Here is a 24,609-nt window from a genome sequence, read left to right on the forward strand (position 1 = left end):
TGAGACAAAAAAAGGCTCCTATTGTAAATATGTACAATAACCTTAATTTGTTTGTTTTACTAAATTTCATTGTGGGGCATATGGGTGTTCACTTACTTCACTGTCATTCTGGCTTATTGTAAAAAATATATATACATTTCACTGTGTTTACATCATGTCAAACATTAGGCTATCACAGTAGCTAATTCACAACATTGAAATGCTTAGACCAGACTGGATGTTATCAGCACTGAGCACTGTTTATTTTATCTGTGGTGGGGTTATTTGACTATTTCAGCTGTGTTTTACAATTCCTGCCATCATCACTATACACGATCAAGAATGTATACAGTATCTGGTGCTTAATCCACTATAATCACAAGTCCAGTCAGGTCTAATTTGAACTGGACAGATATGCCAAGAATGAGAAAAGAAACGTCTCTTTCTTAGACGGCTGTGACGTCTCTCCTGAGTGCCTGCTTCAGTCCAGGTTTGAACACTGGGCTTGTGTGTCTGCTGAAGTGCTTCCAGACGCTGCAGATCACATGAGATGTAAAACAACCTAACAGGCTAGTAATCACTGCTAATCACGATGGGGGACGTATAGTGAAGGAGGCTTTCAGATGACTGTCAGTCTGACAGGGAGAAGCCAAGATTGTCTTGCTCCTCACTGGCCACTTTTCCACAGCAAAGGCTCAACAGGATTGTCGAGACCATCTCAAAATGTTTTGACAATATTTCTTATTCATAGCTGAAGAAATTAGATCTGTTGGAAAACAAAACGCTGAGACGTGTTGTCTTTGGATGAAATTGGTCAATGTAAATTATGTGGCTTTAGGTGCAGCTGTTTGGCAAGCAATGAAAACGAAAATGCTTCTCCACTTTAATATAGGCCTTATTTCCTGAGCTATTTGAACCTGTGTCACAATAGACACATACAAGACTAAACAATAGCAAGGACAAAAAGAAAAACAGCTGTTTTTAGAGGGAAACCTACACTGATACTAGAGTTTATGAAGTGCATCTTGGCACACAGGAGTAGCTTACACCTTTATGTATCACCTTTCTGGGTAGTTTGTGTTTTTTCCCACCTGAACTGTGACATCGATTTAAAGCCGTCATAACGAGAAAAAGGTCTGTAGATGACATTCCGAACAACTGAGAAACAAACAAACTAGTTATTTCTTACTTAACACCTGTTCTGGCGTGACACACTAAAGAGTTGATTTTGGCTACCAGAGCACTAAAATCCCACATAAAATCATCATTTATCTCTTGCAGAGGAATATGAAGAGAATGAAAGTGCATATGGGACTACTGGGCGCTGTATTTCAAGTATCTAACTGTTTTAACTCAAATTGGCATTACACAAAAGTATTTTGTGTTCAGATGGTGGATGTTTCTTTTCCAGAACTACAATATTTCTCTTCCCACTTGTCTTAACCCACAATAGCTGCACTTGTACGTGTGCTACAATCACACCAGTGCCAGAAAACGACAACAAAAGCTACAATAATATAGAACTGATTCAGAAACTGTTCAATACCACATCTATTCAAACTATGCTCAGTTTGGACTTAGTATCCCCCTTGTGCAATGTAAAAGCATCTAGAGCTGTAACAGAAGACAAGCTCTCTGGGGGGGAAGGAGGAGTTCAATACTGAACCCTATTGGTGAAGATGGTTCACTGCAGTTTTCAAGCTCACACATTGAACCCTGTTAGCCAGGCATGTACAAGGAGTTTACACATAATACATATTATCAACCAAGCCAACTGAATTTCATGAACTGACAATAAAAATTTTTAAAGAAGGATTATTGCTTGCACTTTTCTTAATTTTACTGGGGACTCATTTGCCACTACTGAAGTGTAATTTGTTTAAAGTTAGTATAGCATGAGATAAGAAATCGGCAGGTATCATTATTTGAAGTTTACAAATGACTAAAGATGGGCTCTAGTTGCTATAAATTGTCTCCTTGTTTGAATGTTGACATTTGACTACAAAGATGCACTCTGTTTGGCTTGTTGATTTGTTTGTGAGACTTAGTTGATTTAGTGATGAGACTTCAAAAGGTGCGGGTGTTGTCAGTGCATGATGGGAGGCGGAGGAGCTTTGGGGTGAGGTCGCTGGTGATGGGGGTGGTTTGGAAATGGGGGAGGCAGGGAGGGGAGAGAGGGATGTAATACAGATGAAATTGGAGCAGCTGCAGTACATCTGTCTTGTACTGACACATGTGGCATTTGACTTCCAGTGTGAAGTTCAAAAGAGTTTTATAATGACGCAGCTGCTTAGGGATGTGTGTGCATGTGTGTGCATGTGTGTGTTTTCTCCTTTGTTGAGGGTGGGGTGGAGGGTAGGCGGCTTGCCAAAGGGCTTTCATAGGTGAGGACTGGAATTTTGGGTTTTGAAAGTGACGTGTGGGCAGTACAGGTGCTGCATGATGTTGTGAAGTTTCTAACAGTTTATGCTACTGACCTACCTAATGTGTGAATAATTTGATGGTACAGATTTTACTCCTAAAAATGGTTTGCCCTTACAAAAATGACTAAAATAAAACTATTTTCAGCATGTCTAGATATAGAAGATTCAGTCTCTCATTCTCTAAAAATCTTAACATGGAGAAATATGGGCGATGTGTCCATGAGGAGTTGCTCTGCAATACAATGACCTATTATTTCCCACATGTTTTCGTAGTGATAAGTAATTTTTCTCTCCTTGTGCATTGAAACACTTAGAAACAAATCAAAAACATCATTACAGGTAATTAGAGAGGGCCATTAGCTTGTGCAATAGCTAAACATTAGCAGTGGGGGGATGATGGTGCACACTGGTCACCATTTGTGCCTGATGCCCTTTGCGCCGGCAGCAGCACCTGCCCAGCAGCGTGAGTGCAGGGTCAGGGGGTTGCCTGCCAGGAGGCCAGGGCTCAGGGGTCAGAGGTCATGTTCCAGACAGGCGTATACACATGCTGATTGAGAACTCAGCTGCAGGAACAGAGCTTGCAGGACGATGCATTTTACCCCCTAATGCTAACTATTCTTTCCTCTCTTTTTTTGTGCTCGTACTTGCTCTACAAATTTGTGTTTAATATAGTCCTGTGACATCACGGTGGTTTTTTGAGTAGATTTCAAATTACAAATTAAGGATGAAAGCAAGCAAGGGGCAAGTACATTCAGTGCTAAATCCCAGTTTGCTTTGAGCGAATTCAGAGAACTTCAGCTGAAGAAAATGAAAAAACGACAAAAAAACAGGGACTTTATTTCTCATTTACTTTGGACTACAGACAAATTCTATTTTTTGCAGGTGAATTAAAAGCACAATATCTTGTGTTCTCTAAGGTCTGAAAATAAATCACAAAAGGTACACAAAAGTACAAAATATTAGAGATCTAATATTTGAAAATTATGACATCTATCAGCAGTTTGGAAAGTAGCAATGCATAACTTATAAAGTTATGATGAATAAAGATCTGAAATGTGAAACTAGCGCTGTTTTTTAAGTATACAGTTTTATGGGAGGTCTTTTGTTTTCTGTTTTCAGCACAACTCAAGTATTTCACGTGTGAGTCAGTGCAGCGCAGGTTTTTCTGCGGATTGGAATTATCTGCTTTTCATCACCTCCAGGCCTCAGGGGCCACTTAATATTTATTTGTACATATTTTACTTAAGTTTTATGATAAAGATTATTTTCATGCACAAATGATGTGGTTTGTGGCGAGGCTGGGGAATGTTTCCTCACCCAACATTATGATTAAGTTCATCTTTCGTCTCCATACTTTTTATTTATTTGGCTCGTGCAACTGTGTATGTGTGTGTGTGCGTGTGCATGCGTGCATATCTAACATCATTATTTAATTTTGCAGAGTCACTTTTAATCTGTATTTTACTAGTGGAAATGCTTCATATGCACACATATAGCCCATACATAGAGATGTGTTTGCACATAGCAACATGCAAACATGCACACACACTTCAGTCATTCAATAAGACTGGTTTAGATTAAACTGATTTAAGGAAATGAATAAAGAAACACAGGACATGCCAATAAGAACGATGCAATTCATCAGCTGAAACTAAAGCATGAAAACCACAAAACTCAAGTAATGAGATTTACACGTAAGTTAGATTTTAGGTACTGTATTACTTCATAAGTGGGAAATACGGGGAAGATTACGTATTACTCACATACAATATATGGATGCACTATTGGATCAAAACATATAGCGAACACACAAACACAAAACATCCACAGGCCCACACAAATGCGCCCAATGATGATGAGGATCAGTCTGGTTTTTGGATTACTCTAAAATGTGCATGTTGCTTATGTCATAGCTCCAGGATGGACTGACAGATGTTGGAAAGGGATACATCCAGAGCTTCAGGCTGACAGATAGCAGGGAGCATTTTAGGCCAATATTAGGATTGTTGTTGCAGGAAGAGGAGGAGGAGCAGAGGGGAAGTGTACGCACACACATATACTTCATCCTGGTACTGTCCGTTAAATCCTCTAAAGGCTCTAAATAGTAACAGCATTGTGTGATGGGTGTTGCCTTTTAATACTATGCTTTAAAGCACCACACAGTATCTCTGCCTCAGTCAACAAATCTTGACCCACAATGTGCAATTATCATGACATTTATCTCTGTAGTTACGATTTAATTTCTGTAAAAACTATATTCATTACATTATACAGCAAGTAGGCTATTCTAGTAATTCAGTTTAGGAGTGAAACTGGATGAAGATTTATTTTCTCTCATTAGACCGCAACTATTTTTCTGTAAATTCCCAAACACGTACAAGAACACAGATGTATGTGTTCAACAGACTCCGTCTTAACAACTATCACAATGCACAGATATCCATCACAATGTACTCACATGTAAAATGATTCCTAGATGGAAAAAGCTGTCAATGGTGTTTAGTTATGCATCAACCGGAGCAGAACTGCTCTTTGGGAAACACTACAAAAGAATATTGGGAGAACCTAGACATTTCTGCTAATGTAATATAAAGTAGTTTTTTTTAACTATTACAGTGCAACACAGACGGCTTTTCTCTGTTTACTTTTTTCCATCTTTGAAAAACGTGATTATAAACTGTGGCACAAAGGTTTTTCAGTGAAAACATAACTTTAATCTTTGATCATTTTTACATTTCATCCTTAATTGAAGTGTTTCATGCTTTTGTATTTGTTTGGAAAACCCTACAAGGTCTTGGGTTAATACAATAATCACAGCATTAGCTGAATAAATTAATGCATGGTTCGATCTGGAACTGTCTTTTCTTAGTTCCTAGAAAGACATTTGGAGATGCAAGGTCATCAGACGCTCGTGAATTTTCCATTTCAGTGAACATCAAAACAGGACAAAGTTTACCCCCCCACACACACACACCAAGCACGTGGCAGTGTTATTGCCAAAATGCCAACTCAATGCCAAATAGAAACGAATGGCCTTTTAGCCCTGGCCTGGGACCAGTTGTGTTGTTTCCACCAGAGTTTAATTGAGGTTTGGGTGCAGCAGATAAACTGATCCTCAGTCAGTTAAAGCTCAGGATGTCGATCAGCTGGTCCATGAGAACCGGAGGCGGCCCACGGTTGCCATTCTCTCAGGCCTGCCCCAAATTCACCAGCTGGGTGTGACTTCATCACTGGATTCACTGGTCCAATATGCATGTGCGTGTGTGTGTGTGTGTGTATGTGTGCGTGCGCACGCACGTGTGTGTGTACAGTTTCCAGTAGTGGTGTGTTCACTCAGGGAAATTCAGTCATATGTGAAACTCAGGGATGAAGACGGGATCAACGTACAACACTCAGGAACAGTGGTGAGAACTTAAAGAAAAGTATATCTAGATATAGATGTTAATATAGATGTAGATAATGGATAGGAAGTCTTTTCTGCATGCTGCATAGTCTATAAACAGTCGGTAAAGAAAGAATTACCATCAGGGTTTTACTAAAGCTGGTGTCCGATGGATAGTGGTAATTGTTTCAGTTATCAGTATTTTTGTATGTGTAAAATGTTTCAAATGGAAAAATTTAACAATAAACCTGTCCTGATGTTCACTTTCAAATGGACTGATAAAAATAGCTGCACAGGGAGCAAAACCTCCTGACATCCAGTTTACCCACAAAGTTTAATCACATTTTTATTATATTAAAAATGAAAATTAACTGTATACACTACACAGAGTCATTTTCATGAGTGACTTTTCACTTCACAGTGACAACTGATTGGGTTTGTTTTTCTTCTTTTTTCCACTTTTTTGATTTACATGTTGGACAAGACGAGCTGTCTGCTTTACTCCACAGCACAGGTACGTTGACATAAAAAGAAACAAAAACTGTAGGTTACAAGTATATAAAGTTACTGATATGCATGCACTGCATTTCTTGACATCCTCTCTCCAAAATACTTTCTGTCTTGAAGCATACAGGACCATCTTTCTGCCTGGATTTTAGAAACTGAATGTGCAAGTTTTGATTTTATGCTGCATGCATTTTTAAAAGTAGTAGTCAGTGTAACTGAAAATGAACACCAAGGAAAAAAACATTATTTGTCAACAAGTAAAAGTCTAGAAAATATTTAATATAACGTGTGTGAAATTAGTCTCCTTGCTATCATCACATGGTCCAATGTCATCATATATGAACGATAAAATCCTACACTAGTGTACATCCTAGAGCTTTCTAATTCTGGCATATTTTGGGTTTTTCACAGCAGACAAAGTCAGAAGAAGATAAATGTACCAGCATCTTGAGGGAGTGACACCCCGTCTCACCCAAACAAATGGCATCCCGGGAGGTTTGTTTGTTTTAGCCCTTTTTCTACAAATGAACGCAGTCTGACAGAAGGAGCACTTACACTCACTTGTGGTAATAAAAATTCTGTACATCTTGACAGTGTGTGAAAATACTGTGGTTCCTGCCATCCTTGACCTTTACAAATAGTCATATGGTTGCTTATGTTTGGAGAAACGGTGAGGTCAGTCCCTCATTTAAAATAATAAAAGGAGTCTTGAATGCGCCTGATATAAATAGGAATTACGTGGAGCATTTTAATGTTTCTTGAAAAAGGTTACAAGTTACAAGGTAAAGAAATAAATGTCACTAACCCCAACACAGAGCCATCTGACAGGCACACTCCTGACCTCAATCCTGGCTGCGGTGCTCGGCTCCCTGCAGATTGGCTACCACACCGGCAATGTCAACGCTCCAGCCAAGGTGAGCCGGACAGACAAGAGCTCAGGGGGGAGATGTGACATTATGTCGGTTGATACCGATGCCAATAGTTTAGTTTTCCAGTTCCTAATATCATCTTCAGTGTCTTCAAATTCCACTACTGGAATTTTCTTTGGAAATATACTCAAGATCCATCCAAAAATAAATCCAAGGACATCTTTCTCAACAAAGAAATACAAATCCCTTAATTTGAAATAAGGTTAAAAAATACATATGCATTCTACAAGAATTTGCAGAAAACCACAAAGTGGCCAGGCGGTCTCAGAGAAATAGTCTTTCAGCGAAATTGAAGTTTAGAACTGCAACAAAAACCCATCATCATGTAGACAGTGGACAACCTAGTCCTGGCTGACACTCAATATCAGGCCAATATCAACCCAAAATACCATGCAGAGGGAGATGCTGGAAAACAGTCGTCAGACAAATATCTCACAGCCTCAATAAAACACTGAATAAACTCCGGCGCAGCTCTAGGCCTGGCTCCACTGGGCTGGCAGGTAGACTGCAATAAACGTTTGCAAGTGAGGCAGATCTTCTACATTTAATTTTAAAGAAATCCACATTCTTACTTTCTACATTTCTCACAATACTTAACACACAAAAGATTTAGTGTCATACTGACAGTAAAAGTGACTTAGACTGTTGAATTCATTTTTGCTATCAAACTTGTTTGATTGGTCAAGTACATCAACAGCAGCTGTTTAACAAGGAACAATGAATTTTTAAAATAAATTGCACCCAACTTTAACATATGTCATTTGAATTATCAGTGATTAGATCACACACCCTGGCTGAATTCCTAGTTTTCTGATGTTGATTGTCTTTTGCATTTACAACTGTTTAGATCATCGAAGAGTTTTTCAACCACACCTGGAGGGCCAGGCACAACCAGTCGATGCCAGATCACAGCCTGACTCTACTGTGGTCAGTCTCTGTCAGCATTAAAGACTTTGGAGCCTTGCTGGGCTCGCTGGGAGTCAAATACCTGGCAGATTCTTACGGAAGGTAAAAGTAAATAAAATAAAATAAATAAAAAAAAAAAAAAAAAATTTGACTCCATCATATTTAAAAAATAAAATAATTTGTCTTCTCATTTCTCTCGTCTTCCCCTCCAGACGTAACTCCATCCTCATAGTGAACGGTCTCTCTGTGGTGGGAGCGTGTCTGATGTTCGCCTCCAAAGCCAGCAAGTCATTTGAGGTCCTCATCCTGGGGCGGTTGGTGTTTGGTCTCTTCTGCGGCCTGGTGATGAGTCTTAATCCGCTCTACATCCAGGAAGTGTCCCCCACAAACCTAAGAGGGGCCTTCGCTACACTCAACCAGGTGTCCTTCGCCTCAGGCATCCTGGTGGGAATGGTGAGGACTGTGCTGGAAATCTTCAGTTTTGAGATAGATTTTTTACACTCTTTATGCTTGCTGTCTACTAGGGTATGGTACAGCTGTTTGTAGGAATTCTGCAATTTGTTATGTCTTCATAATGCACTGAATGTAGTTTTAATATTATTGTAAGTATGACAACAAAAGAAGACAGGGACAGAAAAAAGATCCCAGAGGTTTATTTAACAAAGGTGTACAGTTGCCAGGGGCTGTCATCTCTCTCTCTTTCATTTGTGTTGCCTAAGTTTCCCCCCATTTTCCTTTTCCTAATGTGCTTTTGGCCATTTTGTCTCGCATTTGATGGTGTTGGCTAGATTAGCTAAATTTGTTAAGACTGTTATGCATCTCAAATTTTGTTTTTCATTTTGTTTTCTGAATGACTTTAAAGCTTTTCTGATCTAGTTTTCTAGATGTTTTTCTCCTTTTTGTCTCTGTAAGGTTATTTACGATACCAATGAGTCAACATATTAGTGTGATATAATATTGGGAGTTTGCTTTTGGTGTTAAGATGTGATTAATAACCTTCTGTAAAGTGTGAACTGTCCATACTGTACAAGACACCAGAAATTAAGGACAAATTTGTGGTTTTGTGTTGCAGTTTTATTTTGAGAATATATAGAGATAAGATGATATACAGTACATTTGATGCATACAAATATATGTAAGTCTTTCCAAGTCCTGCTTTGATTCACAATCGGCTTCACTCTTACCCCTATCATCTAACTTGGTACAGGACAGGAAGTTTCTGTATTCAACCAACTACACAATTCTTCCCATATAATGTAAACGTTTGGATATAAAGTAAAACTGTCAAACATGATTCCTGTATTTGCTGCAGGTGGCTGGTCTGGAGACAGTGTTGGGTACAGAGCATTACTGGGCCATGATGCTGTCCCTGTCTCTCATCCCGGCCCTGACACAGTACCTGGTCCTGCCTTTCTGCCCTGAGAGCCCTCGCTACCTGCTCATCAACCAGGGAGAGGAGAGCAAGGCAGAGGCTGGTGGGTGCCACTGACTCTGGTGTTTGAGCTGCACCTTTCACATGACACCATTTCCATTTTAGTCATTAAGCTAGAGTTATATCACAGAGAAGTCCAACAGGGTAATATTCCTGCAGGTCTTCTTAGATATTATCAGAGATGAGCTGAAGATCAGCTTTTAGATTCACTTCCAGGAATCAAAACATGGACATGCTTTTAATGCACTTTAATATCTCAGCTTTGTGGCTCCTTAAAAGAAGATATTGTTTTAACCCTGCAGCCCTGCTGAGGCTGAGAGGCAGCGCAGACAAGGTGTTTCCTGAGCTGGAAGAGATGAAGGAAGAGGCCGGCCACACTCAGGCCGGTGTCACCATCCACGAGTTCTTCAAGAAGCGACGCTACAAGCAGCCAATCATTATCGTCCTCATCATCAACTTGGGCAGCCAGTTGTCTGGATTCAATGCGGTCAATATTATGAAATACAATTTGTCTGTGAAAAGCTTTCTGGCAAAACCCATAAGGCAAAGATCCTACTGGTAAAACATTTTTAACATGAATTTGAAGGCTTTTTAATCTTTTTAAACTAATGACATTGCCTTTTTAGTGATAAAACAAAGATTTTCTCAAAGTGGGACTTGCTCACTGTCTGATGAATATTTTACTTGCAGCGCTGTAGTATTTATTCAATAAATTATTCAGACGCAGCACTTCTCTCTGGCTCCTACTCAGATTCTGGGGCAGTGTGTCAGGACAATACCCCTGTTCCTAAAACACAGAGAGATGTCCCAGTAACCCACGTAGTTAAAATAAATCCCTGCCATTTTCTTCCAGATCATCAATTATTCCACCCAAATGTTCCAGGCCAAGTTTGACCAGGCCAAATACCTGACTCTGGGTGTGGGGGCTGTCAATGTGACCTTCACTTTGGTGGCAGTGAGTACAAAATCTAGTGGTGACGTTTACATTTCAGCAACCTACTTGCCTTATACTGTTTGTAGTTTTATGAAAGAGTAACAATATTATTCATGACATTATCATATCGGCTGCTCTGTCTTATCAGTAAATGTTAAATCTACTAAAAATACTACTAAAAGTTGTGTCATTTTGTATATTTTGCTACAAATTGCACCAAAATTTGGATTAAAGACAAAAGTGTTGTCACCATTTCATGAATGGTTTAACAGCTTGAGCCACAAAAGGATGTTGTTGCATTTTTGTTTCAAAAATAAGGAAAAAATGTGAGCAGAGTCACCACTGTGTTATTTTTTTCCTTTCAAGTTCTTCCTGATGGAAAGGGCAGGAAGGAGGAGATTGCTCCTGACTGGTTTCATCTCCATAGCAGTGTGCAACTTACTCATCACCATAGTCGACTCTGTCCTGGTAAGATCATCTTAATGTGATTGTTATTTTCATTTGTGCAGGAAAAGTTCTATACCAATATTGGATATGCACAAGATATATGTCCTGGTGTCCACTCTGACAAAATTACATTAAAATAAAGTGTGACATTTTGGAGAATGATTTTTAACTTAAGTCCCCGGTTGTTTGAACAAAACACTATGCTACTCTAAGTTTTTGAAAACAGACATGAGATTTCATTTAAATTAAAGAGAATGCAATGTGGGATATAATCACAGACCCATTTTTGCTGACAGATTTCAACATAGATTAACCCAAAAACTCACAAAGACAAACTTGTCTATCCACTGTGCAGCACCTGGTCCCAGAGCTGCGGAGCCTGCAGGTCCTGCTGGTTTTCTGCCTGATCTCAGCCTACGAGCTGGGCCCTGGCCCCATCTCCTGGTTCATCGCTGCAGAGCTGTTCGACCAGCCTGGCAGACCCATCGCCATGGCCTTCACCAGCATGCTCAACTGGGGAGGGAAGTTTGTTCTGGCACTCCTCTTTCCTCCATTACTGGTGGGTTTATACTGTTGGCCTGCATGCTGTATGAGTGAGTTACACTTCAGGGGAAACTTTAGAGGTGGATTTCTTGTTTGTTTTTTCAAGTTCCCTTGCACTTTAGAGACATGGCTGTTAAAGAAAGGCTATAAATCTGTTTGATCTGTTATATACAAACGAATACTGTGTACTGTAAAAAGACATAAATTTATTGCTAAATCCTTTAAAATCAAGTTGAAATAATAGTAATTAAATGAACAGTTAACCAGAGAAACATCTGTTCGCCATAGTGCTGCAGAGATGGCAGCCAACCTGAAATTGAAACCAAATCAAACAACCGTTTTGTTTCTCTTTTCTTGTGTAAATGTGTTTTAATGCCTTTTGTATTTTCCTTCTTTTTGTGAATGTTACTCTTCTTTATGTGAGTGTGGTGTTCACGTGGTGTAATTATTGTATGTTGCCATTTGGACCACAACTTTCTCAAAACAGTTTTGATCTTAAGAGACCATTCTTGGTTAAATATAGATCAAGTACCCTGATAAAAATAACACCCCTGTCTGTCTGTCTGTCTCTTCCACACACAGAAAATCTGCGGTGCGTACGTCTACCTCCTCTTCATGACTGTGGCTCTGTTCGCCTTCACCTTCACCTGGATTCGCCTCCCAGAGACAAAAGGTCGCACATTCGATGACATTGCAGAGGAGTTCAGAGGAGCTGAGGGCATTCCTCTGCATAATAAGACTGGATTCAACACTTTCCAACCTCTCAACCCTTACTGAATCTGGTCATGGTCATACTGTTAAAGGGTCGGTTCACTCAATTTACCTATGTTTTACCAAATAGTAGTAATATGTAACCAAATAGTTTTGTTTTTATTTGCTTAAGTTTTGAACTTGAATTTTACGTTTGTGCTGCATTGAAAAAAATGACCCAGCAATGGTTCTTTTAATAAACAAACAATGCCCTGGTTACTCAGAATAATCCACAAATCTCACTGGCAACAGTTTTCGTTAAGAAGGATCTACCTAAACCAAAGAAATCTGGGAGTTATTCTGAGTAACCACAATATTATTTCTGGAAAGACTTAATATGAATGAAAATCCATTAACTTGGGTGAATTGACCCTTTAACCTTCCAAATGTTCATGCCAAAAGGACAAACTATTGTTTCACATCAAGGGTTAATTAGGTTTTCCAACAACACAATTGTTCTGATTATGAGAATAAAAAGTGTAAACTGATTGATATTTATATTGCATGTTTTGAGGCATTTTGTAACTATTATATTGTTATTTTGTAAAGAGATGGAGCCATTTGAAGGGCAGACACAGGATGCTTACAAAGTGAAGAAAGTCTGGATCACTGAGGGGCTTCTGAATTTCCTTCACTTAGGTTACGGAGACTAAAATTGGATTTGTTTTCTCTAAATCAACCAGCTTTTCAGAGCTTTATTTGACAGCTGAACTTTTGTTTTTTTACACAAAGAGCAATATGACGCACAGTGATGCAGACCACAAAGTCACTGAAAACTTTCATAAAATTCTGACGATGCTCATTTGTTTTATTGGGTTCAGCTGAAAAGGGTTTTGGAAGGGTTCCAGAAATGTTAGTTCATGTCACCACCACTTGATGTGATTGTCAGCAGAAGCCAACAGCTGTTCCTGATCCCCCCTGGGACCAGTCCCACCAACCAACAATCTTTACTTGAATTTGGGTTTTCCTGCTGTACAGACACAGCAGCCACCCAGTTCATTATTGGTCTGTGAAATCTCACATATCTCTGAACTGTGTACACTTGTAAGATGTCTGTGAAAACCAACCACAGCTGTGTGAATAAATATTTCATCCAACATGATCTATTCAGACTTACAGGAAGCGCAGTAGGAAGAGGAGCCAGGAGATCAGAGGACAAGTTAGGGTTTTAAAACACCAGGGGGCAGAATTAAATTTAAATGTAAAATTATTGTACTGTTCATTCAAATTCAGCTGCTAATAACTCATGACACGCAGTCTGCGTCTGAACTCAGTCAGCTTCTTAAGGATGTTTTGTCATACGTTTATTGATTGTCTGTTTTAGATTTGAACAAAACTTTCCTTTTAAAATCAACAGTGAGGAAGTTTAAGGGCAGTTGGGGGTGTCCTCATATCATATCAAAGAGTAGAACAAACTTTAAATCTGTCTGAATTACCAGATTTCTCTGTCTCGCTGCAAAAGTATGAAAACAGTGCCATCTACTGGAGCAAACTGTATAGGAGATGTTGTTAAGTAAACTACAATTCTGTATTACAATAAGTACATTTTTGGAGGGATATTTGAAATAAGATCACTTTAACAATGGAGAAAATATAACAAAAAGAGCATATTAAAATCTTGCAACCTTTTGGGCTGCATTACTTTCACGTGAAACACTCTGTGAATCTGCCTCCATACTTGGTCCTTCTGGCTTGCTTTGGCAGCTATGTTCAGTGAGTGGGAGAGAGCAGCCACATTCGGTCAACTGTACAGCAGTCAGACTGAAAGAAGAAACTGGTTTCAGAGTGCAATATGTGGATGTCTAGTACAGTACATTGTGAGAGAAGACAGTAAATTTATGACAGTGAATGTGAAGAGTATGCCACTATGAAAATGACGGTCTTCTTACTGGCTTTTTCTGTTGCTCAGTGATCTCATTAGCTACAGTATACTGGTACAACCAGGCAGCCAGTCAATTAATCAAACAGTTTTCTTAAGTAAAATATCTTTAACTTAAAATGGAAACATTTTCCATTGATTTTGTACATTAATGTCATCTCTAAACATTGCTTCACATTAAAAAAATGCAGCTAAACTGCATCACTCAACACTTTTACTCCAAAAACAGGTTTGTGCTCAAATAAGTTATTACTAAGTTGATATATTTGCTCTTTATCTTTATGATGACAGTCTTATCTAGACATGTTGTAACTTTCTTATTAAAGCTCTCTTCTCAGGAACTAAATTTTGAACCTCAGTCCCAATGAACTTAACATGGGAATGACTGAAGACAATCTTTCATACCCTGAGTTAAAAAATAAGGGAAAACTACATAACCAAAATCGCTATCCACCATTTTTGTAAGATGTAGAAGTAAGACACAAAAGTGTCTCTACTACAGTGACCCTTTTCCGTCAAATCGGACACAATATTTGTCTAAAGTTTGTGAATGCATACACAGAGGTTTTGTGGTAGTTGACTTGTATTTACCTAAAATTTAGAATTTTTAAAAATTATTTTGTTTATTTATTTATTGGCAGTAGAAATAGGCAATTTAGTTATTTTATGTAAAGCACTTTGTAGATAAAGTTAATGACACTGAGAGGCAGGCACACAGTTATGATTTTGTTTTTTTAAATTACAGGACGCACATGGGCAACATTATAAACTTCTCCTGTCGGCTACAAGATTTATAGAATTTGAAACAAGCTTAAGGTGATAAAACTAACGATTGGTAGACAAACAATCTTGTCAAGAATTTCAAAATCAAACTTGATCAGATGTTCGGATGTGTCTCACTTTTTAGTACTGCCTGTCCGGAAATATTACTCATCTTTTGTTCAGCACAAAATACGTCACTGACAAACAACTTGACAGTGTTACTGATTGGAATTACAATCAATGCAGATGGGAGTGATGGACTCTAGGGGGACCCCCAGCACCACATTTAAAGACTTGCATAAAAAAAAAACCGCAAAGGATTACATCATACAATCCAGTGACACTCCCACCTGCAGCTCTTTATATCCGTGTATCAATTCTGGCAGTTTGTGTCTCACAGAACATGGATATCATCGTCACTAAACAAGACCTCCTCAGATTGTCCGTCTTTGCGCTTTGGACTGCAGGTAATTTACAATAAAAACTGTGGTCACTGATTTAATAAAAAGCTTAAACTTTTATCATTTTTGACTTGCTGCATTTGTTTAGAATTTTAAATGGAAGTTAGGTCAGAGAATAACAAGAAAGTCAAAGAATTGCTTGATTATAAAAAGGTACATTAGTGTTCATGTGATCATTTATTGTTACATGCACAGGACTAATTGATGGGAGTGATGTCACCCAGACTGACATACTGTGGAAAGACGAGGGTGAAGATGCAACAATCAACTGCAGCCACACAAAGGATGGCAACTATTACCAGATGTACTGGTACAGACAGCTGCCAGGACAAACAATGAAACTAATCGTGTTCACAACAACCACCAGCAAAGATCACGACTTTGGAGATTTCAGTAATGAGAAATTCTCAGCCACCAAGCCTGACGCTCACAGTGGGACATTCACAGTGAAGAATCTGGTGCCAGAAGATAAAGGCTTGTATTTCTGTGCTGTGAGTCAACACAGTGATACAGATGCACTCAATAGCTGAACAAAAACCCCAGCGCAGTGTTGGCACAACTTTTACCAAAACCTTTTATCTGCTCTACTATAGGGGGACCTCAAGTACAACCACAGATCATCACATAATACAGCGACACTCCCACCTGCATCTCTTCATATCTCTGTTGTAACGTCACACAGACTGACAGTGACTCTGGTCCCCAAGTTCATTTTGCTCAGAACACAATAATGATCACCATCACTTACTGACACCTGCAGTAGTTTTCACACCTTTAGGGGGAGACAAACCTCAGACAATGAAAGTTAAAGACTTCCACTTCCATAGATTACAATATCAACACAGTGCTGATAAAGTGAAAGCTGTGATGTAGATCACTGACACCTCCCCTGTTTGTTATATTGTGACAGTGATGTGCTTTTGTCTACAGGTGCTGAGCTGAAAGGAAAGCTAACGCTAGAGTCTGACTATTAAATGTCTTTACTATGATATCTACGGTCTTTATATTGTGTTTCCTTCATCTGCCGGAAATAAGGGTGAGTATTCCAACAGAGTAAGACACTGCACAGCTAATGCTTAATGAGTGTTTGAAATCGTGTCTGCTTTTTCCACAGGTGCCTCTAACAGCAACAGTGTCCTCCAAACACCTTCTTTCATCATTAAGAGAACCGATCAATCTGTTGACAGTGGGATCAGCTGTTCACACAGCATAACAAGTTATCAGCAGATTCTCTGGTACAAACAAGATGAACACAAAGCGCTAAAGTTCCTTGGATATCTGTTTACGACCACCCCATACCCAGAGGACGATGTGAAAGAAAAAATCAGCTTTGATGGAGATGGCCGCAAACATTCAAGCCTCACCATTTCCAATCTTTTATTAAATGACAGTGGTGTGTATTTCTGTGCTGCCAGTCAGCACAGTGCTGCAGATTCCCCTCAAGTCAATACAAAAACTCTCCTTTAAGTGTCTGCCAGACAAACAAGATGTTGAGTCTCCTGAACACCTGCAGCCAGCCTCCAGCTAAACCGAGCCCTAGAAGATTTTATCGGCTGTTTTGACACAGTGTTGACCTCTTCTGACACTACACTGTTTGTGATGTATGAAATAAAGTTTATTTTAGCAATTTACTAGTCTCTAATATGATTGTGAACGTTTCTCATTAACAACAGGAATAATAAAACTTAAAAGTTGAGTGAACTGAAGAGTGTTGGATCTGAAACTGCCAGCCTCATGCAGTCGCTTTCAGGTATAGAAGAAAGAAACTTCCCTGTCATTTTATTTTATATATATAGTTGATGTAATCCTTGGACATGCTGAACATAATGTTTGTGATATTGATTGATCGATTCTTGAACTACAGAGAGCTGATAAAAGCCAGACATCCAAACTATTCTGGTTCCTACAGTCTGTTTCAGGCCTACCTTTTGGTAAAAAAAGAATTGCATAATCAGATTTGATCGTAAGTTTACTGTCGTGCCAGTACAGAAATATCTTCCATATTCTGTTTTAAAGATCACAAAACACATCACATCATAAAATCTGTCTTCCTCAGCCTCGTCAGTGTTACCCATCCGAATTACAGGTAACATTCATGACAGTGATGAACTGTAGGGGGACCTACACTACCATTTATACTCCCAGCTATACAAGTGTAATGCAGTGACACTCCCACCTGCAACTCTTCATGTCTCTGTAACTATGATACCCTGGCAGTTTCTGTCTAACAGAACATGGATATCATCATCATCAAACAAGACCTCCTTATATTGTCAGTGTTTTTGCTGTGGACTGCAGGTAATTTACAATAAAATCAACTGTTAATAATTACAGGTTTACATTATTTTATTGTTTCATGTTTTTGCTTTCATTATAATTGATTGTTAGTTTGTTGGAAGTGATCTCGGACAACAACGGAATCCAAAATGCTGAGTAAAAGTTTATAATTGGTAACTTTTACTGTTATACACACAGGTAATTGATGGGAATGATGTCACACAGATTGACATACTGTGGAAAGACGAGGGTCAAAATGCAACAATTAACTGCAGCCACACCAAGAATGCTGGCTACAACCAGATGTACTGGTACAGACAGCTGCCGGGAGAAGCAATGAAACAAATAGTGTTCACTACAGCAAACACCAAACCTGACTTTGAACCCGACTTCAAAGATGAGAGATTTGGAGCCACCAAGCCTGACGCTCACAGTGGGACGTTCACAGTGAAGAATCTGGTGCCAGAAGATAAAGGCTTGTATTTCTGTGCTGTGAGTGAGCACAGTGATACAGACACATGTGAAAGCTGAACAAAAACCCCAGCGCACTTTTACTAACTGTATGTATCTGCTCTACTGTAGGGGGACCTCAAGTACAACCACAGATCATCACATAATACACAGACACGCCCACCTGCATCTCTTCATATCTCTGTTGTAACGTCACACAGACTGACAGTGACTCTGGTCCCCAAGTTCATTTTGCTCAGAACACAATAATGATCACAGCTGGTCTGATCAAACTCTCTGCAGCTCTGCTCTGTATTACAGGTACTGTACATTACAAGGCTGAGCACTGAGAGGAGAAGCCGTTACTTCATCGTTAAATTCATACTAATGATTTTATGTTGCACACCCACAGGTCTAACTGATGGGAGTGATGTCACCCAGACCCCCATACTGTGGGGGGACGAGGGTCAGTCTGCCACAATGAACTGCAGTCACACTAAGGACATCTCATATCAACAGATGTACTGGTACAGACAGCTACCAGGGGAGAGGATGAAGCAAATAGTTTTCACAACTACATCTCCCCCACATAAATATGAAAGTGGCTTCAGTGAGGACAAATTTCCTGCAACGAAGAACGATGCTCAGACTGGATCTTTGACAGTGGAGAAGCTGCTGCCTGAGGACAGTGGAGTGTATTTTTGTGCTGTGAGTCAACACAGTGATACAGGTGACTTAGACAGCTGCACAAATACCCATGTGAAGCAGACTTCAGAGGAGAAAACATTTCAACAACTGTTCAACAACACAGTTATTACTGAAACTGCATTACAACACCTACAACTTAGGATTGTTTGACATTGTATTGTATATTTTTTAAGCGTCATAACGAGTTCCTGTTTACCCACTTTAGCTGTTGTGCTAATAAACTATATGGATAAACCATTATTAATGAAGACAAAGAGGCATGTATGAACCCTATAAGAAATGATGAGCTGATCTATAGTAAACATATGAACTAATTTCAGAATCAGAAATACTTCATTGATCCCCGAGGGGAAACTCTTTCATTACAGCTGCTCACTATCACGTCAATGCACACAGGAATAGAAGTACTAAGCAACTCAAATATAATATACTATAATACAGGTGAGATAAATTAAGTACAAAGTGGATATAAGTATAAAAGCTAAAATAAGTGTAAGTACCAAAGTGGATTTAGAGGTTGATAAGTATGTACGGTATAATACAATGTAATAATATAATTTAATCACAATTACTGAAAAGCCTCTGAAACAATCAACAGTAGTTCTTGACAGGACTAAATGAAGAATACACAATAATAAAGTATAGTGAGAAACAAATGTTGCAGGTGCTGTTTTTATTTGTCTGTGGTCAGAATCTCAAATATATTGGCAGGGCGACATCTGATAATGAACTAAATATTACACATACTGGCTGAAGAGGAGACCAGGGTACAGAATCATGTGACACTCCCACAAACTGCAGCACTGAACTGAAATAACTATACGCCATAGTTTTTGTAAATATCTGTGAAATGGAAAAACAACTTTTAGGATGCAACTCCACAAAACTTTTACTTCAGGTGCTGTTGTTACTGAGGCAAGCTGCCGTATTTTTCACACCAGCAGGGGGAAACAAACCTTAACAAATGAAATGGAGGATAACAACCTACACTTCTAGTGATTACAACATCAAGATAACACTACTCCCTCCCTGCTGATCAAGTCAAAGCTGTCATGTAGACCCCTCTCTGACACCTCCCCTGATCATTATACTCTAACAGTGAGGCACTCTCGTTCACGAGTGCTGAGCTGACAGGACCGGAAAGGAAAGCCGATAGATTAAAATCAAAACGTCGTTAACATGATATCTACGGTCTTTATATTGTGTTTCCTTCATCTCCCAGGAAATAAGGGTGAGAAACACAAGATTACTCCAAAAAGAGTAAGACACTGCACAGCTAATGCTTAATGAGTGTTTGAAATCGTGTCTGCTTTTTCCACAGGTGCCTCTAACAGCAACAGTGTCCTCCAAACACCTTCTTTCATCATTAAGAGAACCGATCAATCTGTTGACAGTGGGATCAACTGTTCACACAGCATAACAAGTTATCAGCAGATTCTCTGGTACAAACAAGATGAACACAAAGCGCTAAAGTTCCTTGGATATCTGAATCTGAACACCCCATACCCAGAGGACGACGTGAAAGAAAAAATCAGCTTTGATGGAGATGGCCGCAAACATTCAAGCCTCACCATTTCCAATCTGTTATTAAATGACAGTGGTGTGTATTTCTGTGCTGCCAGTCAGCACAGTGCTGCAGATTCCCCTCAAGTCAATACAAAAACTCTCCTTTAAGTGTCTGCCAGACAAACAAGATGTTGAGTCTCCTGAACACCTGCAGCCAGCCTCCAGCTAAACCGAGCCCTAGAAGATTTTATCGGCTGTTTTGACACAGTGTTGACCTCTTCTGACACTACACTGTTTGTGACGTATGAAATAAAGTTTATTTTAGCAATTTACTAGTCTCTAATATGGTTGTGAACGTTTCTCATTAACAACAGGAATAATAGAACTTAAAAGTTGAGTGAACTGAAGAGTGTTGGATCTGAAACTGCCAGCCTCATGCAGTCGCTTTCAGGTTTAGAAGAAAGAAACTTCCCTGTCATTTTATTTTATATATATATATATATATAGTTGATGTAATCCTTGGACATGCAGAACATAATGTTTGTGATATTGATTGATCGATTCTTGAACTACAGAGAGCTGATAAAAGCCAGACATCCAAACTATTCTGGTTCCTACAGTCTGTTTCAGGCCTACCTTTTGGTAAAAAAAGAATTGCATAATCAGATTTGATCGTAAGTTTACTGTCGTGCCAGTACAGAAATATCTTCCATATTCTGTTTTAAAGATCACAAAACACATCACATCATAAAATCTGTCTTCCTCAGCCTCGTCAGTGTTACAAAGTGATTTAATCATAATTACTGAAAAGCCTCTGAAACAATCAACAGTAGTTCATGACAGGACTAAATGAAGAATACACAATAATAAAGTATAGTGAGAAACAAATGTTGCAGGTGCTGTTTTTATTTGTGGTCAGAATCTCAAATATACTGGCAGGGCGACATCTGATAATGAACTAAATATTACACATACTGGCTGAAGAGGAGACCAGGGTACAGAATCATGTGACGCTCCCACAAACTGCAGCACTGAACTGAAATAACTATACGGCATAGTTTTTGTAAATATCTGTGAAATGGAAAAACAACTTTTAGGATGCAACTCCACAAAACTTTTACTTCAGGTGTTGTCGTTACTGAGGCAAGCTGCCGTATTTTTCACACCAGCAGGGGGAAACAAACCTTAACAAATGAAATGGAGGATAACAACCTACACTTCTAGTGATTACAACATCAAGATAACACTACTCCCTCCCTGCTGATCAAGTCAAAGCTGTCATGTAGACCCCTCTCTGACACCTCCCCTGATCATTATACTCTAACAGTGAGGCACTCTCGTTCACGAGTGCTGAGCTGACAGGACCGGAAAGGAAAGCTGATAGATTAAAATCAAAACGTCGTTAACATGATATCTACGGTCTTTATATTGTGTTTCCTTCATCTGCCGGTGAATAAGGGTGAGTATTCCAAACAGAGTAAGACACTGCACAGCTAATGATTAATGAGTGTTTGAAATCGTGTCTGCTTTTTCCACAGGTGCCTCTAACAGTAACAGTGTCCTCCAAACACCTCCTTTCATCATTAAGAGAACTGATCAATCTGTTGACAGTGGGATCAACTGTTCACACAGCATAACAAGTTATGATTGTATTCTCTGGTACAAACAAGATGAACACAAAGCGCTAAAGTTCCTTGGATATCTGTATACGACCACCCCATACCCAGAGGACGATGCGAAAAGAAAAAATCAGCTTTGATGGAGATGGCCGCAAACATTCAAGCCTCACCATTTCCAATCTGTTATTAAATGACAGTGGTGTGTATTTCTGTGCTGCCAGTCAGCACAGTGCTGCAGATTCCCCTCAAGTCAATACAAAACTCTCCTTTAAGTGTCTGCCAGACAAACAAGATGTTGAGTCTCCTGAACACCTGCAGCCAGCCTCCAGCTAAACCGAGCCCTAGAAGATTTTATCGGCTGTTTTGACACAGTGTTGACCTCTTCTGACACTACACTGTTTGTGACGTATGAAATAAAGTTTATTTTAGCAATTTACTAGTCTCTAATATGGTTGTGAACGTTTCTCATTAACAACAGGAATAATAGAACTTAAAAGGTGAGTGAACTGAAGAGTGTTGGATCTGAAACTGCCAGCCTCATGCAGTCGCTTTCAGGTATAGAAGAAAGAAACTTCCCTGTGAAGAGTTTAAAAATCTGACTTGATCGCAGGTATAAAAAAATAAATAAAATTCCTCACTGCTCAGTAAGGAAGGATGATCGTCCATCTTCTCTTTTGAAAATGTCTTCAACTCTGCACATCATAAAATGCATCACGTCATCAAATCGGGCATCTTTAGCTTGTCAGTGTTACTGATCTAAAGTACAGGTAATCTACAGGGCAGTGATGGACCTCCAGTACCATTTATACTACACCTTTAATGACAATGTACATTTGTATAAAGCAGCTCACAGGATCACGTCACACAATTCAGTGACACTCCCACCTGCAGCGCTTCATGTCTGTACTTACAATGAGACTCTGGCAGTTTGTGTCTGACAGGTCATGGATATCATCATCACTAAACGAGGCCTCCTCAGATTGTCCGTCTTTGTGCTTTGGACTGCAGGTAATTTACAATGAAATCAACTGCGGATGCTGATTTAAAAAAACAAGTTTACATTTTAAGTTTTTGCTCTCATTAGAATATTCTGTCATTTTGGAAGTGTGAAAGAATATCGTACGAATCCAAAATATCAGCTGTGGTACTCTGTACTGCTTTACACACAGGTCGAACTGCTGCCGATGGTGTCACCCAGACCTCCATACTGTGGAAAGACGAGGGTGACACTGCAACAATAGACTGCAGCCACACCAAGGGTGCTGACTATTACCAGATGTACTGGTACAGACAGCTACCAGGAGAAGCAGTGAAACTAATAGTGTTCACTGTTGCAAACACCAAACCTGACTTTGAAGCAGACTTCAAAGATGAGAAATTCTCAGCCACCAAGCCTGACGCTCACAGTGGGACGTTCACAGTGAAGAATCTGGTGCCAGAAGATAAAGGCTTGTATTTCTGTGCAGTGGGTCGGGACCACAGTGGCACAGTTAACTTGAAAGGCTGTTCAAAAACCTCTTTTATCTAAATCTAGTGTCATTACCTGGTAACACAGTTAATACTGAAACTGCATATAAGTTAAGATTGTTTGACATAATAAAATATTATTCATGACAAAGGGGCATGTGTCAATGTTAAACTTGAAATAACCATCACTTACTGACACCTGCAGTATTTTTCACACCTGCAGGGGGAGACAAACCTCAGACAATGAAAGTTAAAGACTTCCATTTCCATAGATTACAATATCAACACAGTGCTGATAAAGTGAAAGCTGTGATGTAGATCACTGACACCTCCCCTGTTTGTTATATTGTGACAGTGATGTGCTTTTGTCTACAGCTGCTGAGCTGAAAGGAAAGCTAACGCTAGAGTCTGACTATTAAACTTCTTTACTATGATATCTACGGTCTTTATATTGTGCTTCCTTCATCTGCCGGTGAATAAGGGTGAGTATTCCAAACAGAGTAAGACACTGCACAGCTAATGCTTAATGACTGTTTGAAATCGTGTCTGCTTTTTCCACAGGTGCCTCTAACAGCAACAGTGTCCTCCAAACACCTCCTTTCATCATTAAGAGAACTGATCAATCTGTTGACAGTGGGATCAACTGTTCACACAGCATAACAAGTTATGATCGTATTCTCTGGTACAAACAAGATGAACACAAAGCGCTAAAGTTCCTTGGATATCTGAATCTGAACACCCCATACCCAGAGGAGGATGTGAAAGAAAAAATCAGCTTTGATGGAGATGGCCGCAAACATTCAAGCCTCACCATTTCCAATCTTTTATTAAATGACAGTGGTGTGTATTTCTGTGCTGCCAGTCAGCACAGTGCTGCAGATTCCCCTCAAGTCAATACAAAAACTCTCCTTTAAGTGTCTGCCAGACAAACAAGATGTTGAGTCTCCTGAACACCTGCAGCCAGCCTCCAGCTAAACCGAGCCCTAGAAGATTTTATCGGCTGTTTTGACACAGTGTTGACCTCTTCTGACACTACACTGTTTGTGACATATGAAATAAAGTTTATTTTAGCAATTTACTAGTCTCTAATAGTCCCTCCTCCAGCACCTCTAATAGAGGTGCTGGAGGAGGGGACCATCATGGGAGGACAAACTCCTAGACGGGATGTACCACCGGAACATAATTGAAGTGGCTGATATCAAGAAATCCTACCAATGGCTAGAGCAGGCTGGACTGAAGGACAGCACA

The 24,609-nt window shown here is 39.4% G+C and overlaps 1 protein-coding gene and 3 gene segments (V, D, J or C); all 4 read left to right on the forward strand.

The window, feature by feature from the left end:
• The first annotated feature begins 1,944 nt into the window (after positions 1–1,944).
• LOC122862176 (solute carrier family 2, facilitated glucose transporter member 1) lies at positions 1,945–12,627 on the forward strand. 3 transcript variants are annotated; one of them, XM_044167494.1, is made up of 12 exons: positions 1,945–5,806; positions 6,269–6,298; positions 6,703–6,786; positions 7,107–7,205; positions 8,068–8,228; positions 8,339–8,579; positions 9,439–9,601; positions 9,861–10,045; positions 10,412–10,513; positions 10,859–10,960; positions 11,295–11,498; positions 12,065–12,627. In XM_044167494.1, exons 3-12 carry the CDS (start codon positions 6,772–6,774, stop codon positions 12,257–12,259), a joined length of 1,467 nt encoding a protein of 488 aa, XP_044023429.1. In that variant the 5' UTR covers positions 1,945–5,806; positions 6,269–6,298; positions 6,703–6,771; the 3' UTR covers positions 12,260–12,627. The 3 variants fall into 3 exon arrangements, with proteins under 3 accessions (XP_044023429.1, XP_044023430.1, XP_044023431.1); XM_044167495.1 differs by having other exon boundaries at positions 5,732–5,806; positions 6,259–6,298; XM_044167496.1 differs by lacking the exon at positions 6,269–6,298 and having other exon boundaries at positions 5,737–5,806; positions 6,698–6,786.
• Positions 12,628–14,013: 1,386 nt separating this feature from the next.
• Positions 14,014–16,561, forward strand: LOC122862180. The segment is given in 3 exon segments: positions 14,014–15,340; positions 15,530–15,825; positions 16,265–16,561. Coding segments are annotated over 3 exon segments (372 nt in total).
• Positions 16,562–18,209: 1,648 nt separating this feature from the next.
• LOC122862236 lies at positions 18,210–18,919 on the forward strand. The segment is given in 2 exon segments: positions 18,210–18,382; positions 18,474–18,919. Coding segments are annotated over 2 exon segments (498 nt in total).
• Positions 18,920–22,838: 3,919 nt separating this feature from the next.
• LOC122862237 lies at positions 22,839–24,336 on the forward strand. The segment is given in 4 exon segments: positions 22,839–22,902; positions 23,064–23,363; positions 23,923–23,994; positions 24,224–24,336. Coding segments are annotated over 4 exon segments (549 nt in total).
• The last annotated feature ends 273 nt before the right edge of the window (positions 24,337–24,609 follow it).

This window comes from Siniperca chuatsi, linkage group LG15 (assembly GCF_020085105.1).
Source record: "Siniperca chuatsi isolate FFG_IHB_CAS linkage group LG15, ASM2008510v1, whole genome shotgun sequence".
NCBI classification, from domain to species: domain Eukaryota; kingdom Metazoa; phylum Chordata; class Actinopteri; order Centrarchiformes; family Sinipercidae; genus Siniperca; species Siniperca chuatsi.

Coding starts and splice junctions, on each gene's coding strand:
- LOC122862176 (XM_044167494.1), top strand. Junction 7,206..8,067: donor ATGTCAACGCTCCAGCCAAG/GTGAGCCGGACA, acceptor ACAACTGTTTAG/ATCATCGAAGAGTTTTTCAA. Junction 9,602..9,860: donor GGAGAGCAAGGCAGAGGCTG/GTGGGTGCCACT, acceptor TTAACCCTGCAG/CCCTGCTGAGGCTGAGAGGC.